Raw genomic sequence first — 20107 nt, forward strand, 5'->3', positions numbered from 1 at the left:
TCTGTGGATTTCCTATTAATCATTACTTCAATTTTGTATTTATTATTTTCTATGTTTCCCCTTCGATTGTTAACACGATGGCCTCTCATTACTACAATACCACTGATCTTCCAACAGAATAAATATTAATGGATTTCCCATTAATGTTACTTTAATTTTTTATTTATAAATCGGGAAACCGTTAATAAACGAATTCCTCTTCATTGCTACCACTGATCTTTCACATTTGTGTGAATAATCTGCTGATGTATTAATGTATTCCGAAATTTTTATTTGTATTAATTTTGACTTTTATACTGTAAACAAATATATTCTTTTTATTATAAAATTTCTTAATTCTTTTATTCTAATTTAAACAATAAAATGAATAATTATCATTAGAAACAGAAATTTCAACAACAATTCTTATTATCCTTACCTTTCGGTCTGAAATAATTTAATCTGAATTTAAATTTGTGTGAGTACGCGTGGATGCGTATCTATGGGAGCATTTTACACAGACTTTTAAATCCCTAAAACGTTTTTATACACATGAACACACCTAAATCCTTATAATGAAACCACATAGACATAAAACAGTAAAATTAAATAAAGAATGAGTGCTTAATTATTGTTTTTTATATATTTTTCTACATCACTATTGGCTTCTTATACTGGCTTTGGTTCTTAGAAATACAAATGGCAAGAGATTTAAAAACAACAAATATATCTTATTACACATAATTATTATTCAAATTACTTTTCATATAAAAAAAAATAAATAAATTTATTTTTCAATTAAATGAATGATTACATTAACTAATAGACTCATATGTCCATTCTTTACAGATAAATATAAAAGTTTATTGCAAAAAATTTTATAAAGTCCAATTGTAAACAATAATTGAACTTTTATATTTTGTATAAAAACTAAAGTAAATATTTTCAGATAATGTGCCTTTAATAAAACTTAAAACTAATTAATTACCATTTCTTTCACTCTACAAATTTTATTAAAAATATTTATGTTTCATTTAAAAATTGAATTGATTACTATGTAATGTACCTTATAAAAAGGAAAAATTTTATATATCATGTACTTGTATTTATATGCTTACAGTTATTTATTTATATTATATATATACATACTATAGTATATATGTATATATGAAAATTTCATTTGAATTTTTCACTTTTTCTTTGTGAGTGTAAAACAAATTTACTTAACGTCAAACAAATTAAATAGAAATGAAATTGATTTTTTTTTTCAATTGAATTTTTTCGTTTACAATCCAAAACCCCCTCAAGAAATGTAATTCATTAACTTTTTTTCCCTGCCTGCCGCCTTGTGTGCCAACATCCATTTGTAGCCTAGCCATTTGATGCGGCGCATAATAGCAGAAGGCAAAAACTCGGATGCAACACATTTTTATTATAACAGTTTTTATAGATTTTAATTGCATTTCAATTAAGAAAATAGTTTCTCTGCTTTTCTCCAAACTGGAATAGCCTAGAGTTCCATAAAAGTTTTTTTTTACGCCAAGTAATTCCCACAAAGTTTGCATACCCATACTTTGTAATCAAAAACTTCAATGGTAACAGCCTGTATCCTGGCAGCTTCATTAGCAGTCAACTCTATTATAAAAAGTAAACATCTCTAGAATTTAAACAAAACTTTCAACTATTAAAAAATATATATATGATATGTATGCTTATATATATACGCTTTTACTCTTTTAGAAGAAGAGCTATACTTCTCCTATAGTAATATAAGATAAAAATTGTAATAGATTTTAATATTTTTATCATAAGTTCTACCTATATTTATTATAAATTATATATGCAAGATATTGATATTGATATTATAAGATATATAGATATTGTAATTTCGTGATTAACCACTCCTTAACCACTCTTACAATTTTTTAGGAAGATTTATTCTCTGTTGAACCTCTAAACTATACAAATCATCTTCTCCAGCTGGTCAGCACAGAAGTGAAATAAGTGCTGATAACAGAAATTCTGAAATAACATTATGTAAATGGTTTTAAAGCAAAAACCGTTTAAAATAATAAATAAATAAATAATTATCCCCCCTCCAGAAGAAGTCAAATAAATTTCAAAATGTCGGTAATATTTATATTGATAAGTCTTTAAAAAAACATAAAAAATAAAAACCAACTAATAAGTTCTTAATATGAAGATTCAAGAAGATTTTCTCAAAACAGAAATAATAATACTATGCGTATATCTTTACGCGTAACTATTCTAATTTGAGAACAATAATATTTAATATACTAAAAATATAAATTAAAACCTACGTTTTACGATATAATATATATAAATTCTTAAAATTTATACTTAAATAGTAATACTATAAAGCAAGAATTATTTTTTAAATTACTTACAATTTCTCTTTTTCGTTATTCTTTGTTTTATATATATATAAACTCTTTTATGTGCATAAAATAGCATTGTATATATGTATACAATGCTCCAACATCTTCTTCATAATTAACATGAACAAGAGACATCAATATTTGACAATATAATTCCTTGCTATCTGCATAGCATCTTCATCTCATTACTCTCATCGCATTACGATTATTTGCATCAACTTCCGTTGCATTCAACATGACTGCAATTCAAAGGACTTGCAAGTTGCCAATGTCATTCGAGTCCTGCTCTTCTTGTTCATGTTTATTAATTCTTACCAATTAAAACAACAGTAATATACAGCGTATCCTTTGTATTTATGAAGTCAAAATTAATGACTGTTTTTAATCTTAACTTACTTTATTTTACTTACAGTTCATTTACAATTTCCTTTACCATTTTCAATTCCCTTAAAAATAATTTCTTTTTTGTTTTTTTGATGATTAATTCACAGAAAAATATGGTAATTTTAAATGATTATTAAATTAACATAGTTTTATTTCAAAAATATATTATATAAAGTTAGTGACAGTGAATTGAATAAGTTTTTAAATAAAAGTGTAAAAATTTTAATTTAAATAATATAAATTTAGTTGATGCAAAAAATTGTATTATAATGTTAAATACATTTATTTATTAATCTTAATATAATAGTAATGATGTAAAAAGATTTTATTCTGATAACATTATAATTAGACTACAAAGAAAAATTAAGGCATAAATTTTCCAATTGTTCAAAACTGTTCAATCGTTGACGAGCTTTAAGTAGCCCAATAGCGCCCAATCTTTGAAAAGCTTTTGGGAGCAAAACTTTTAATACAACTTTTGTAAAAACAAATATTCTGGTGTTTTCCTGATTTTTTAATACATAATAAAGTTAATTTTTTATCTTAATTTTAATTATTAGAATCAGAATGATGTTAGCAATCAAATTCTCACTTACTTTTCTAGTCAATATATGTGAGAGAAAGCTTTTCCTTACAATACAGAACAGAATTTGTGTTACAAATTATAATTATATATTAATTTTTATAAAAAAAATCCTTTTCTAAAGTTTTAATAACGAAATTAATTATAGTTTTTATATTAAATTCACATAAGTGCTAATCCATAATCTTATCATGAAATGATCTATGGAATATAAGTAAATATTAAAGATTTGTGATGGCATAAATTTATTTTTTTTTCAACATATATTCAAAAATTATAATTTTATATATATATATAAATAAATTCACGATTTTAATATTTTTATATATTTTCTCCGAATTCGCTTGTCTAGAACTTTTTCTGACATCGACGAGTGTTTTTTCATTCGCTGCATAATTTCGTTTCAACTTCATTTCCGTTTTAAACTAATCAAAAAGTGTAATTTCCGATAAGTATTGAACGTGTTTTTTAAACATTTTTGCATCCATCATGAAAGTAAAAAAAAATAGAGCAATGACCATTTGCCAGGTAGACGAAAAAAAATTCATCAATTCCATGGCTGCTGACAATTGAAAACTGCAATGATTTCAGCATCAAATATCTTAAATGCAACATTTTTTTTTTTGACATTTGTGAATTCGGAAAAATGCACTAAGTCAATGAGTAACATGTTCCTCCTTTTCTTTATCTTTCTTATTTAAAATTTATATAAAAGTTATATAAAAAGTTATAAAAAAGTTATATTGAATAGATGAAAATATTTCAAAATCATCTATATCGGAATTAGATTAGCTAAGAAGAACTTAGCATAAGTAGTGATTTTGTCATATATTTTTATACTATTAATAAATTTTTGAGATGAAAAGACATTTGCACAGAACTCGTAATTTATTTCTACATATAATTTATAATACCAGATCTGTCACCAGATTTTCTGGCACTAAGGAAATGGTCATTAAACACAGTATGTAATTTTAGATTAAGTCACTACCTTAAGCTATTGTTGACTATTTTTATTCATACTTAAGTCATCACCTTCACTGACTTAGTTCATACTTAAACCACGATTATTGATTATTTCATACTTAAGTCAGTTTTAAATCATACTTGACCGAGTAGTAAACTAGCCCTAAATATCTCAATTAAAATTTTTTGTTATTTTATTATTGTTTTATTTTATATTTTATTTAAATATTTTAATATTTATTGATATTGAAATTTTTATTTTAAAAAAAAAAATAAATATACAAATATTTATTGAAGAGGTTTTTGAGAAGTAGAGAATTGTAACAACAAAATTTTAAATTTTACTATTTTAATTAATTAATTAATTAGTCATCAGTGTTCTTTTTGGAATAATTTTTTATATTTAATTATACGTAAACAATTGTTTTCAAATTTTTTAATATTTGTTGTTTATTGATATTTTATTAAAAAAAAAATAAATTAGTTTTTTATATATATACCGGGCTTAGGTCGTTTATTTAACACATAGGTTTATAAAAATGTTTTTTTAAAACAATTAAAAAATTTTTACACTTTTTTCCAACTGTGTTAAATGTTTAAATTTATTTAATTTTTATACAAAAATTATATTAATACAAATATTTCGGTCTACATCGTAGACCATCTTCAGTGTATATAAAAGATTACATATTTAATTATATGTAAATAAACATATAAACATACAATCAAAACAAAAAACCAAAAATGACAAACATTGTTGTCTCTTTCAATGTTTGACATTTTTAACATTTAAATTTATTTGAACAAAAGCAAAACGTAATTTAAAAAAAAAAAAACAATAAAATTTAAAATTAAAATCAAAAATAAATATACGAAAATATTTTTTAATTGGTAACAATGGAAGATAAATTAAACTTTTTATATAAAACTATAAATTTATATTACATTTTTTTAATTATGGTTAATCAGAGACCTGTAAATTTGTGCAAGACCCTCTGTGTCTTTTTTGTAGTTTAGTCTCTGATTGTCTGGAACTTCAATAATATGTAACATTTCAAGCATTAACCTACGTCTGTAATTAGGGTCTTTGTTGATGATCTGTACTTCTTCAAAATTTGGAGTATGGTTCATCATAGAGCAATGGGTTGCTAATGCTGTCTTTTGGTCAACGGGAGTTGTTCTGCTCTTTATGTCGTGTCTGTGGCCAGCGATTCTCGTCCTGAGTTTATTTTTTGTTGTACCAACATATACCTGGTGGCATACGTTAGACCCGTCACCTCCACATCGCTTTTTATTAAAAAAAATAAATATTAAAATATTTATTGACGAGGTTTTATGAGCAGAAGTGAATTGCAACATAAAATTTTATTATTTTAATTATTTGAATTTTTGACTGAAATTATTTGTTATATTTAATTATTCGTAAATAAATTTTTGAAACTGCAAGTACTAAGATTTGAACTCGTGCCATGCTAAATTTGAAGCTCAGAAATAGTGTTCATTAGCCAATGACTCCAAGCCTTACTTGATTTTTGTGTTCGAACTCGAAGTTTTTTGTCTTTTTTTTTTAATTCACTATAAAGTTCATTAACAAATTCATTTGCTGTGTCCTAAAGGAACGAAATCATGAACCAGCTGTAAAATTATTGAATTAATTATAATTATTTTTAATGTTAATTTTTTCTTGCCATGAGTGATGCGTCTTTATGACGAAAGGAAACTATTTAAAAATTAGACGGACTCGAATATCAAAGAAAAGACAAGGACAAAAATTTATTTAATTTATTGAAAATTGGCTGACCACATAACGATGTTTCGAGTATAATTACTTTTTTTTAATGCCACATTTTTATATTTTTCACTTTAGAACCTTTTCTATTTAATCAATAGCTTATTAGTTTCTTAATAATTTAATATTAAGTAAATAATTTTTTAATAATTTGTATTAAGTAAAATAGTCACTTTCATCATAAATGACGTTGAATCGATTTTATCATTTTCTTGATTTTTAAAATTGTACACAACTGATATATAACATCTTGTTTCTTAATTATCTTAGTTCTTAAAGTTTTTTTTAACGTTTTAATTTTCACTAATTAATTATTTGTTTAGTGATTTGTTGAATCCTTTTTCTCTATAAATTTTAATTTAATTTTATTTGCTCATATCATGCATTCAAAAGCTTTCTCATGTTGGTGCACTTTTATTGCTACGTCCAAGCAAAAATTTAATTAATTAACAAAAGAGATAGAGGGGGGATGCTTTTAAAGGAAGAAAATAGCCAACTGTTATTTATATGAAATCAGTGTGTAACTTTTATTAGCTTCAACACCAACAGTTTTAAAACCGCTATATCCAACGTACACAGAATACTGAAGCCGTGTCTCCGTCTTCCTCCTCCTCTTCGTCGTTCTCCTATCAACTAACCCACATATCCAAAGAGAATTTTATTTATTTTTGCATGAAATGCGATTAAAAATTAATGTTTTTTTACTACTGTGACAACAAATGATGAAAGCTGGATGGATAGGTGGATGCAGTAAAAATGTATGACAAAAAAATATTGTAAATATAAAAATGTACTCTAAAGCTTCCTTTAAACAATGTGAACCGTTACGTATGCAACATTTCCGTTTCCCATACGTGTACTTTGGTGTATGTGAAAAGCATTTTCGGTGGCTAAAACCGCGCTTTAACGCATTTCGTAAGAGAAACAATAACAATAAAGCAACAAGGACATTACTTCAGCGTTATGCGGTGCAACACAAAATGCGATTTTTTCCTTGTTTTCGTAATTTTAAATAACATAAAAAGTATTTAAAGTGTTTACATAGTAAATAAACTATAGTAAATTATTTTAAAATTGTTTTCATTTAATGTTTATATATTTTAAAGTGATTAAAATTTAATTTGCTTAGCGCTTACTCAACCACCTCTCTCGTTGTGTGTATTTTCAAAATGAACAGGTGCTGCGTACGAACACACATAAAGCTGCTTATTTGTATATCCTTTATATTATATATAAGTCTACACATATATTTTTTTATAGTTAAACTACAACACTTTAACATAAAGCGTCCTTGTAGGTCTCCGCCGCTGCGGATGTACTCAGCGTACCCGCATACTAGCTGAAATGTGCGTATCTTGCACCCATTGCATGCTTTCAGTACAGATTTTTTTGTCGTAGTGTCCTTTGTACGTACACTTTCGACATAATCCAGCGCGCTGGTATTACCCGCTTGATATGTTACGTTACTGTAAAATTGTACAGCAGTACTTTTAATTTTTTATATTCACCACTCTACTATATGTACCGATGTACAGTGTTGTTTTTGTTTTCAATTTTACATAAATAAAACTGCTCGTAAAGCAAAATGGGGATTTAAAAATTGTGGAACGGAAGTTCCAGCTAAACTTGTAGTATTTTAAGCCTCTTTCAGTGTGTGACGATCAAGGATTTTTGCTTTTAAGGTATGCAGTTGCATCTTAAATATGTTCGCAATATGTTATATACATATATATGTATATATATATAGAGTCTGCGTATATACGTACATGCTTACACTATACAAGTTTCTAGGAATATTAGCTTTAAGCCTGATTTTTGTGTTGTGTTTTTTGTTGTGCATACATGTCGGTACAGAATAAATAACTATACCTCTATTCATCCCATCATTTTTTTAAGTAGTTGTCTTGAAATTTTTTTTTTGAAATATGTTCTTCATTACACATAGCTTTTAGAACTACACCAATAAATTTAATTCTAGTAATTAAATTTGAAAACATTAAATATTTTTGTTCTACAGCGAAAAGTGAAATATATTTAAATTTTTACATCATTTGTTTTTAATTTTGAAATAAATATTAAATAAAATGCTCTGAGTTATCTAGTTTCCTCGGTAATAATTTCTTATTGTATGATAATAAATATTTGTGACATATAAGATTTTATTTTACACGGCGTTATAAGGGCAACTCCCCGAAGACCTCTACGATTATCCCTACAATTCTGCGACAAAATCACACTTGTGATTTCCATGCCTATACGATTAATCTAGTCTTACTGGTTGGTGACCAGACCACACTAAATGTTTCTATGTCATTACGATTGATTACAAGATGACCGAGATATGAATACTACTACCCCTTTTCCATCTCTAGATTTCATATCACATATAATATTAAAACATTTCAAAGATCTCTGCTACACTTCTACTGCAAGACCTAACTAGGGGTTTCCATGCCTATACAATTAATTTGATATAACTTGTCGACGGCAAAATCGCAATAGGGATTTCACAAATAATATTTAAATGGACAATACACCAATTTTATTGTGAATTTTTAGTCGGTGTGATGTTTCTTTCTTATTTCACATGGAAACTTAAAACCCATCTAAGACCGCTGCTAACCCTACTGTGCGGCTATACCATCACTCTAAGGATTTGCATTCTTATATGATTAAGCTGCTCTTATTTGTAGGCATAAGACCACACTATAAGTCTACATGCCTATGTGATGACTCCGTGGTAACTGATCAGCGGTAAGATGACATTAGTGGTTTCCATGCCTCAACGAATAATCTAAAGATATACAATTCCTAAAACAATAGAATAGTTAGTTAATCGGTTAAAATCTCATACGGTGGCATTTGATAATCTCTCCTACTGGATAAAAAGTCTCTGGGAGCAATTCTTCATTGTTATGACGGGAAGACTCGATTGTTATGACGAGAAAAAAATATTTGTTTTGTTTGAAAAAAGTTCTTAACCACGGATAAAAATAGTAATAAAGAATCTATCTCAATTGTGTTTTTTTTCCATCCATATATATTATAAATTAATTTTATTATTTTTTTTTTATTGCAGGCAAACCATCTAAGGTTATACATTTGCGTAACATTCCAAGTGAATCCAGTGAACCTGATGTCATTTCATTAGGCATACCATTTGGACGAGTTACAAATGTTCTTGTTCTTAAAGGTAAAAATCAAGCATTCTTAGAAATGGCCGATGAAACCTCTGCCACAACTATGGTTACCTCCTATGCACTTAATCCACCACAAATGCGAGGACGCATGGTTTATGTACAATTTTCAAATCATCGTGAATTGAAAACCGATCAAAATCATGGAGTGAGTAAATTTTTTTTATTAAGTATAATATTATTTTATTATATGAGTTAAAATAGATAAAATGTAGTATATAAATTTTATTTATTTACCGGTTAAAATAGAAGCGTATGTCGCTGTACAATATATATCTATCTATATTAATGAAAAAATCAAGTGCATTTATAGTTTACCTATTAATATAGATTTAATGTGATATATTTATATATAATGTAATATATTTTATTTTAATTTTTTTGACTATATACATATGTATTTACCGCTTGAACTAGAAGCTTAGGTGTCTGTATATTATATATCTATCTAAATTAATGAAGGAATCAACTGTATTTATAGTTAACCCATGAATTTTGTCATAGACTTGGCCTTCTTTACTGCCATAGGCCCTTAAAACATTATATTTACCCTTTAGCGATATTATTTTTTTAGAAAAATTCATTTTCATTTCCATTTTACTATATTTAATTTTATTTCATGTTATTAAAGATTAATTTTTTAATAGATTTTATTTAAGTGTCACTTTTAAATTTTAAAACCCACAGTAACTATTACAATATTAAACCTAATATTACCCACAAACTTCAATTTCCGCCCAAAAACTACTTTTTAATTAATTACAATTTGTAGGCTCGAAATCCCTTTTAATCACACACATTTGAATTTTACAAATACTTTTGTACTTTCAATTTAAACCCTAAAAAGTCAACAGATTTCTAAGCTACCAAAAATGGATATATTTAGATAAGAATATACCTAAATAATGCTTGTGTAAAGCACAAGAGTGGAACAAAACACCTAACAGCACACGCAACCATATTGTATTGTGAAGGCTTGGTTAAGCCAGGGTTGTCACCTTTTTGATTTTGTCTTTCAGTCACCTGTGTTGCTTGCCAAAAAAAGGATAAGGTTAAATGTAGCACAAAGGATCTAATGTAAAAGTAAAGTAAATATAACTGACAACAATGCCATACATAAAATTACACACATCTACCATACAGTGATGTGTAGCAAAGGTAACAACAACAAAAAGAAGAAGAACAACAAGAAGAACACATTGACAGCAAAAATAACAATTTAACAATAGGTTACATTTCACTGATTACCTCTTTTTTGCAGAACACTTTCCTTGTAACGATATGTGTGTGTGTATGCGTATGTGTGTGTACACTTTTGACTTACTCTATGCATTATCTACTAATCCTAGTAGCAATTTTGTTTCTTTGGATATGACAACACTGGCAGCAGCAGCAACTACAAGGAAAAAAACAAAAAAAAAACAGAAATGACAATTGTGATTGTGTTGTAATATCCTAGAAAATCCCTAAGTGTGTTGCCACATTTATTTAATTTTTCCTTGTTGCTGTTGCTCATATATATTTTTTTTTGTTCGTGCTTTTGTTATTATTGCTTCTCGAGGTATTGTTGCTGTCACATATGCTAACATATGACAGGCATGTCGTTGTGTATTATTTGTCAGTTCATATTGATACAAACGCATACAATTTGAGTAAAATCTTTTTTCCTTTTTTTTTTTTAAATAGATTTGAAATGGTAGATATTATTAAAATTTTTACATATATAGGTATATGTCTGTTATTTAGTAAAATTAGTTTTAAACAACTGTTTTTGTCATATTGTTGTAAATTTAAAAAAATATTATTTTATTAGTGCTTTCAATCTAATACGTGTAGAATATATGTATTTGTTTTTATATAGGATTAGAGTCAGAGACTTTTTGTAAGTACAAACAGCTCAAATTTTCATGTTAAAAAAAAATTGTTATTCTGTAACACCCATGCCATAAAAAAAATGGAAATATCTGACGTCCTATTCGTCACTTTGATTTTGGCTTCCCCATAGAACTCGATCACCTGTTCTAAATCAAATTATACGGGCTTAGGCTTTAACAAATTTCAAATAATGTAATACTACCATATAATATGACGACTAAATCATTTCATAAATTTAAGCTTTAACTCTATTTTATTGCATCTATGTGTTTTATACTAGCACTTTTTGCCAATATTAGAAGAAATACTATATAAAGAATATTTGTGAAATAAATTAATTGAACATATTATTTAATATATAAACAAAATATAAAAGAATTTTAATAAAAGTATAAACAAATAGTTACAAATATAACATATTCTAATATTTGAAATAGTCTAAAATATGTTTAGGTATCTTTAGTGATTATAACGGTTTAATTGTTTTTCAGTCGTGAAGTAAACTTATTGCAAAATGATTTTAGTATTTCATTTATTTTATGGTTGTGCTATAATAAATATTATACATTTGTTAAATGAAACTTTTTTTTTAAAAAAATATAATTTTTTTTATCAGTTTTTATACAATTACAAATGTTCACCCTTAATTTATTTTTAATTTAAAGAAACTTACAATTTTTCTTAATTGAGGTACTTAACACCTATACTTAAACTGTTTATATACACTAACTTTAGGATAATATCTGATAAATAATTCATTTCATCATTTGTGCCATAACATTAAGAAATTAACAATTAAATTTTCCATTAATATTAAAGGAATATAAGCTCTTAAGTTACAGAAAACCATCACCTGTGATTATCGAAAACATTAATGTATACAAACATAAGATAAATACATTTACATAGAAGAATTGTGTTATATTTCAAATTAATAAGTAAATTAGTATCTCTAGTTGAAGTGTTGTAATCCAAAGTGCACCAGGGTTGTTTAAATATGTCATAGATCAATTTAAGAAATATGAGCTGTATAAAGGATTTCTATGAAACTCATTAAATTTTCATTCAACATGATTGAAATAATTTTATCATAACTTTAAAGATTTAAACTTAGTCCTTACGCTAAATGCTGCAATATTTGAACTATATATGAGTGGACTATATATAAGGCTTACGTATTCTCCAACTGACTATAGCTTGCTAAATAGTTTATACGTTATTTTGAGAATTCAATGTCTAACTGCGCTTAAATTAAAACAGGCTTGGGTTATTATTAATATTTTGTTGGAGAATTTAACTCTCCGACGTAAATATATATTATTTATGAAGTATTTCCATTTCCTGGATATATTACAGTTTTAATCCTACATAATAGACTAGCTATGTTGACTTACTACATATTTCTTACATTTATTTATCAGCACCTAGCAGACTACCAGTACGTGCTATAAGGTCTCTCGTGCCAATAAAACTTACTACATCTATTGAGTACGACTTCAGGTTTGCAAAATAGTTATTTACCCTACCTACAATATTTAAATATTATATTTATGCGCTTGTTATATATATATATATATATAGAACTTAAGAAATATTTCTTCAAGTTATTGTCCTAATAAAGATGGAAGTAAAGTAAGAGTACTGACTTCTTAAACAACCTTTTTTTTTTTCTTAAATATTTTCATCTTTACCTGAGATATTTTTACAGGTTTTAGAAAATAGTTAAATATGCATTTAGTTATAATAGATTCATTAGTAAACTCTGTTTGTTTTAAAAACAAACAATTATATTTGTTAGTCTCCTTTTTTATCTACTTGTTATTGTTTGAAGTTATTGTTTTTTAGATATGAATGTGACCGCGTTTTTTTATATCATTTTTATTTTCCAATATAAACAAATTTATCTTATAGCCCCCATTGGACATAAATAATCTTTAAATCAAATGCGTTTTGCTTTATACATATATTTTCACACTTTATATAAAATTTATATGCCAAGCAAGTACCACTTATGTCGATTACACAAATTACACAACAGTAACGCGATTTATGGTACGAGAGACCTACAAACACAGACCGCCTTTGAGTACACAATCCTGTGGACTAACACATGTTTGTAGGCGGGTCAAAAGTACTTTTTAAGCAAACTTGTGTGGAAAATAACTGCTTGTATACTGCACATATATGCTTAAATGTATTTGTCTTTGATACGTAAGTAACACCTGCAATAATTAAGGTGTTCCTTCACTGCATTCACTGCTTGACAATGTCCTTAATGTATGGTACTGCTGTCTGTCTTTCGTCGTCTTATTATGCCATGTGACTGTTTGTCTTTCCGTCTGACAAGGTCTGATTTAATTTACTTTAAGTAGAAATAATGCTAGGCATTATAAAGTTTATGTATTTGTATAATTATTATTTGTGCGTATTATGCATAAACTCGTCAACAACTTATACATACGTACCTTGTAGATTTCATGTGTAATAGTTATTTGCTGAAATCAAATTAATTACGGATTCAGTATATTATTGTTTCATAAAGTTTATTAAATGTAAATCCATGTAGAAGGCACATTGAGTAATTGCATTGAGTTATTCCCATGTGCCAACTTTAAAGTTATTACACACATAAAAGCATTAACCAAATAAGATAAATTATTTATTAAATTTTAGCTTAACTTTAGCTTTGAACTAAATTTCATAGATATTTATGTTAAGTTATTCTTTTGGGATTGTGTGTAATATGCTAACAATTAGGAAATTAGATTTAAATTTATTTTTGCCTCAAGTTATATACATTTTCTTACATTATTTAAGAAGATTTTTGTTTAGTACAAGTAAATCTTTAATAACCAGTAACAACACATACCAAGGAAAACCCTTTTAACCTTTCTTACAAACATTTTAGCTTAGAAAAATATTTGCAGCTTAAAAATTAATTTATCAAAATTACCCACAAAACAATCACACGTCACTTTTGATCCCCAAAATACCCACAACATAAAGCATACTAAACCTTAACTTACCTTATATCTTACCTACACTTCAACCTTAACCTCAACTGCATTCATCTTAATTTTTTCTTTTTGCTTTCTGCTACCAACACTGGCTGGCAGCAACCAAAAGCACCCTAGCAAAATCTTGACATTTCATGTTCACTATGTTTAGTATGTGTAGCTGTATTTATATGTGTGGGCATGTGTCTTCAGTGACTTTTACATATCTCTTAGATGTCTTAAAGAAATATTTTGTTGGTCTGCGACTTTGATTTTTTTTTCTCTGCTTGCTCTGTACTATGACATATTAGATTTTCAGTACATTTTTATTTGTACTACTATTATTTTTTTTTTAATTTTTTTTTTTCGTAAGCTAAACTGCCAACATAAATGTCAGCAACAGCAGAGTCAGTGGAAGAAAAAAAAATCTTACCGCTGCAACAACAACAACAACAGTAGCACAGCAATGACACAATAACAATTACACTTACTTTTTCTTCAACTTCTCATGTGTTTTGTTTGTTCATATTTATTTTTTTTTTTGTTTTTTTGTTTTTAATATATCTTTTTCGTACATTTCTTGTTGTTTGCAATCAGTCAGTGTGAGCTTCAGTAGATGATTGCAAAATCCTGTTCTATGAGGGTTAAATCCCTAAAGGTATACTACACAAAATATGTACAAGCAGCAAACCGAAAAAAATAATTCACCAAAGGTACATGCATGCATATAACAAATACTTAACAATAAACATGTACTGTATATGTTTTGTTGTTGTTGTTGTTGTTGTTATTGTTGTTAGTATTATTATTGCTCTAGTTGGTATTGTTGTTGTTATATATTACCGCTTGTTCAGTATGCATAGGGCGTGTTGTTGTTATTGCTATTTGTACCATATCATATATGCAGAATTCAATTTCTTTTTTCTATTATTTGTTACTATTTTCGTTCTTGTACTTGTTATGTTTCATATAATTTTTTCCCATTCATTTTTCTTTTATTCTCATTACTTTATATTATTTGTGTATTTTATTTATACACAAATATTCCTTCTTATTTTAGTTATTATTGTTATTATTATTATTGCAGCTTGCTCCACTGTTACTCCTCCGCTATTGTACAATTGTACATTGTACAAGTATTTGGCATAAGTGCATAGATGTCCTTCAGGTGAAATTTTTAACATTTCAATTTCGAGATTAGAAATAAAAGAAACGAAACAAAAAAAACACAAAACCAGGGAAGTCAAATTAGTGCGATTGTTTGGGTTAAATATAATTTTTTGTATTCATTTTTTTTGAGTAGTTTTTGTTTAATGTATTTGAAATATTAACACTATTGGACTATATACACTTAAAGGGTAAAATTTAAAAAACGAATTAAAATTTTGTTAGAAACAAGTTCAGCACTGATCAGACACCCGTGGCTAAAATATTTTTTAAACCAAAATGATTAAAGCTTGATTAAAAGCAGGGTTATTATGTGAATGGGCCGCATTCTATTAAGATAAACTCTAGCGATAAAGATAACAAACAGTCTTGTGGTAGATTTGTTAAGATGGTTCACAGACGTTTAGGGAATAATGCGATTTTACTGAAATACCTCATAAAGATAACAAACGGTGTTGTGATAGATTTGTTGATGGTTAGAAGATTTAATCTTCAGTTTAATCTTTCCTGTCGCAGTACTAAAAAGTCGATGCGTATCTTTGGCGCTATTGATTATGGTGGTGACTTCTTTTTTTAAACATATTGACTAGATCCAGGACCTACTTCAGTGGAGAATTTTTGGCTTTGTCAAAAACTCAAGCAAGTTAAACATCTGAAATTCTATACAGTAGTACAATAGAACCTCCTTGTGATCGCCTTTATAAGCTAACCATACCTTCTTAGAAAATTATTTATGATTGTATAAGATTTTAGAAAGCTTAAATGTGCCTTTACTAGTCAACTTGACATTGTTGTCTGTTTTAATAAATTAGTTTCAGTTACCCTTCTGTAAGTAATGTGAATATATTATTAATTACTTTACTTACTTATGTGGACAAACGTGAATTATACTTTTTTTGTACCTTCATCTGGATCAATTCCATAAAAGTTGCAACCCAATATCTTCATGTGTATATCTAAAAAGCAATGAACTGTTATAACGGACGCAGATTAACACTATTTCGTATTAAATTTTAGAGAGTATCTGATCTTTCGTGGCATATTCTTGGTCAGATTTGTCTATGTGCGTGGCAAGTTTATTGTGTCTTGCAGTCATATCTGATTCTTATTTAAAATAAAAATAAAAATTAAATGATTGAAATATATTTTATTGACTGTTTTAGCTTTTATACTAATTTGATCCCACTACTCCTTTTGTTTTATTTTGCAAAACAAAAAAATTAATGTAATAATAAAATGTATTGCTTATTTTTCTTAGCTTTCATCGTTTTCTCTAACTTTGTTTTCTTAACTTTATTTTCTTAACTTTCGGTTTTATTTGTAACCAGATGCCAATATAACTTAAATCCATTTACGCACGTCAACAATCAAATTGAATCTGCTACTTAGATACTTTTACACCAGAGCATAACTACAAAAAAAAAAGTACTCCTCCACGTACGAATAACTCCAAGGATCAACTGCCAAATATTGCAAGAAAAATATTAAGCCAAAAAGGAAAAAATTTGTATAAACAAACCAAAAAAAAACAATGTATATCTACAGATAGAAATACCTTTGAAAAAATAAACAACAAAGTAATAATAATAGACAAAAAAGTGTTGAAAAACGTAAAACCCAAAGGAAAATCATACAATAAGATTAACACTGTAAAGCAAAAATCAAACCAAATAGCATGTAAACAAAAAAAAAACAAAAACAAAAACAATGTATAGAAAACATTCATACACATATAAACATAAGCTGCTAAATTCACACTCATTTCTTCCTCTGTGTTACACACAAAAGCAACAGCGCATTACACATGCTGCTCGCTAATATGTCAGTGGAATAAATCCTTTAACTTATTGCACTGTTACCACTCACATCTGTCTTAATATTATTAGCGCAACAAAATGTAAAGTAACAGCTACAGCAACTGTTGATGAGCGCTACATAATGCTCGAATACTAAATGCGTTGCTAGTAGCGGCTTAAAAATGTGCTAATATGCCATACGGAAGAAACGTATAGCATGAAGCTAACAGAAATAGCCACACGGCACACATGCTTGTGTATGTATTGTTTATATGTATTTTTCTACAACTTTGAGAAAAATAAACTTGCCTTTACTGCTACTTACATTTCTGCTACGTTCAATCAGCGAAATATGCTTAACTTTACTATAAGTGGCGGACAGCAACACATTTGTTGCTGTTGTGGTTGTTGTTATTTTGTTACAACTCTATATTTCTTCGTACGTATGTATTTGTTTGTATGTGTGATTGCTAAGCTTTTGTGGTCTTGTGCGAAAATCCTTCTTTTTCGCTTGTTAGTTTGAAATAAAGTAGAAAATTAAATAAACACAATATGTGCAGCTTAAGATAATATTATTAACGCAAATCAAACACGAAACGACAAGAAAAACAATAAAATCAACATTAACTCGAACAAAATGACAGGCATTGTATTGTGTATAGAATGCGAACGACACAGTGTTGTGCTCGTAGGTAGTAAAAATCCAATATAGTGAAATTAGAGCTCAAGCATTAACACTTCTGTTTCATTGTTGCTGTAATTGTTGTTAGTTAATCCTTTGCTAATAATATTAATATGCCTTACAACGGCTTAATTGCTTAACAATTGTTGTTATTAGTTTGTTGTTTATTGTTTTCTACCAAGATTAATATACAGCAAAGGGAAGATATTTATGAAGAAAATACATACGAGGATTTCATAATAAAAGCTATAAACAAAATTGTTAAAAGTTAGTTTTTTAAAGTAAAAAAAAAACAAAAAAAATTATTAAAATTATAAATTATATTATATTATTATATTATAAATTTTAATAATAAAACTTTCACAGCAAAGTAACAAAACTCCAGAAAAATGTGCGAACAATAAAGTCAAGTACGGCTTTGGGTCAGTTAGTTATGGTGTGCTGACTCTGAGCTTTAAATTTGGCAGGGCACGAGTTCGATTCCTGGTCATTGCAGTCTCAAAAAATTATTTACGAATAATTAAATGCAAGAGTTATTTCCAAGACCACTGATGATGGGTATTTGGCATTACTCGAAACAGCTGTATGGTTAGTCAAAAATTCAATTAAAAAATAAATAAATTATAAAGTAATATAAAATGAATTTTTGTTGTTGTAGTTTAATAATGTTCGAAAAACTTCTTTATAAATTTTAATATATGTGTTAATTTTAATTTTTTTAATAATTCAGTTTAATTTAAACTATTAATTTTATTTTATCTATTAAGTATTTTTAATTTATTTTAATTTTTCTTAAATAATTTTAATACTCATAAAAATAAACCTCAAATAAACTGATGTTACATTGATCCACAACACACACTAAGTATTATTCCCTTTTCACATTTAAATAATTTTAACTGATTTAAATAAAAGTTCCCCTTTAGCACTTTTCCGTTAAGACAAACCAATGAAGCACTTAAGTTTCAAGCTTATAATCGCCTTATTTAAAAACTTTTAATTTGAGTCACAAAAACTTGAAAAAAACTAAAAATAAAAAAATAAATCTAAAAAACCATTCTCTCCGTTCATAGCTAATCCTGAAATTAGAAATAGATGAAAAGCAAAACTACAAAAGTAACTTACCAAACACTTTAATCCTTAACTTAAGTTAAAATATTTTACTTTGTAGTTTTTCCATACGTACGTACGTCAAGCAACATTTGTGGTCGTACTTGCAACATTTATGACATTCTGTGTGTACTTTTATTTCTCATCATTTCGGTTTACTCCACTACACGTTAATGTTGCACGACTTGCATTGCTGCAACCACTTAAAAACACTTTTATAACAAACTTTGGCTGTTTGCCATTTCTTTAATTTGGAGTGTTTGGATGTATATACACATTTATTTATAAACATTTGCGATGCAACATTTTTAATAATTTATTTACCTGCATAACTAATTTTTGGAACAAAGGGTTTTATTTTTGCATCTACTATGTAATTTTTAATATTGAAATTTTATTAAAATAATTATAAATTCAATATATAATTAATTAATTATTAATTTTATAAATAGGTTTTTCGAAAAGTAGTGAAATACAACAACAAAAACTCTTTTTTTATATTATTTTAATTAATTCAATTTTTGGCTGACCATACAGCTGTTTCGAGTATTGTTAAATACCCATCATTAGTCTTGGAAATAATTCTTATATTTAATTATTCGTAAATAATTTTTTAAGACTGCAAGTACCATGAATCGAACTCATGCCCTGCTAAATTTGAAGATCAGAGTCAGCGTTCATTAACTAACTGACCCAAAACCGTATTTGACTTTTATGTTCGCACATTTCCTGGAGTTTTGTTAATTTGCTGTGAAAGTTTTTATTAACAAATTTACTTGCTGTGTTATATTAGAACGAAATCTGTAGAATAATTATTACATTTTATTTTTAAGTGTTTAATTTCAATTAAAAAAACATTATTTATTAAAGCTATCAATTGGCTTTTAAATAAATTCATATATAAGAATGTTTTCATATATCTTATTTATTTTGTTAAATTATATTTATGTTAAATAATTTAGTACAAGATGGGAAGACTTAACGATATGCAGGCATCTGTATTGAAATTGGTCGAGTTCTATTAAAAAAAAATCCATCAATCTATTTAATATATCCCGTAAAGATAGCAATCTTGTGGTAGGTTTGTTCATAGGTCAGCCGTCTAGGGAACCATGTTACACAATTGAAGCTTCTCTTTAATCCTTCCTGTTGCAATTGTAGATAAGATGATAAAACTGCTTAGT

At 27.1% G+C, this 20107-nt stretch overlaps 1 protein-coding gene across 11 annotated transcripts in view; it reads left to right on the forward strand.

Annotated features, from left to right (window-relative positions):
- Nucleotides 1-20107, forward strand: part of LOC119681783 (polypyrimidine tract-binding protein 1) — a 287769-nt gene that overhangs the window by 171956 nt on the left and 95706 nt on the right. For all 11 annotated transcript variants that reach the window (XM_038095071.1, XM_038095072.1, XM_038095061.1 and 8 more), the window contains one exon: nucleotides 9180-9445. In XM_038095071.1, coding sequence (XP_037950999.1) covers nucleotides 9180-9445 — 266 coding nt within the window. The remainder of the gene's footprint in view (nucleotides 1-9179; nucleotides 9446-20107) is intronic.

This window comes from Teleopsis dalmanni, chromosome 2, assembly GCF_002237135.1.
Source record: "Teleopsis dalmanni isolate 2A chromosome 2, ASM223713v2, whole genome shotgun sequence".
NCBI classification, from domain to species: Eukaryota; Metazoa; Arthropoda; class Insecta; order Diptera; family Diopsidae; genus Teleopsis; species Teleopsis dalmanni.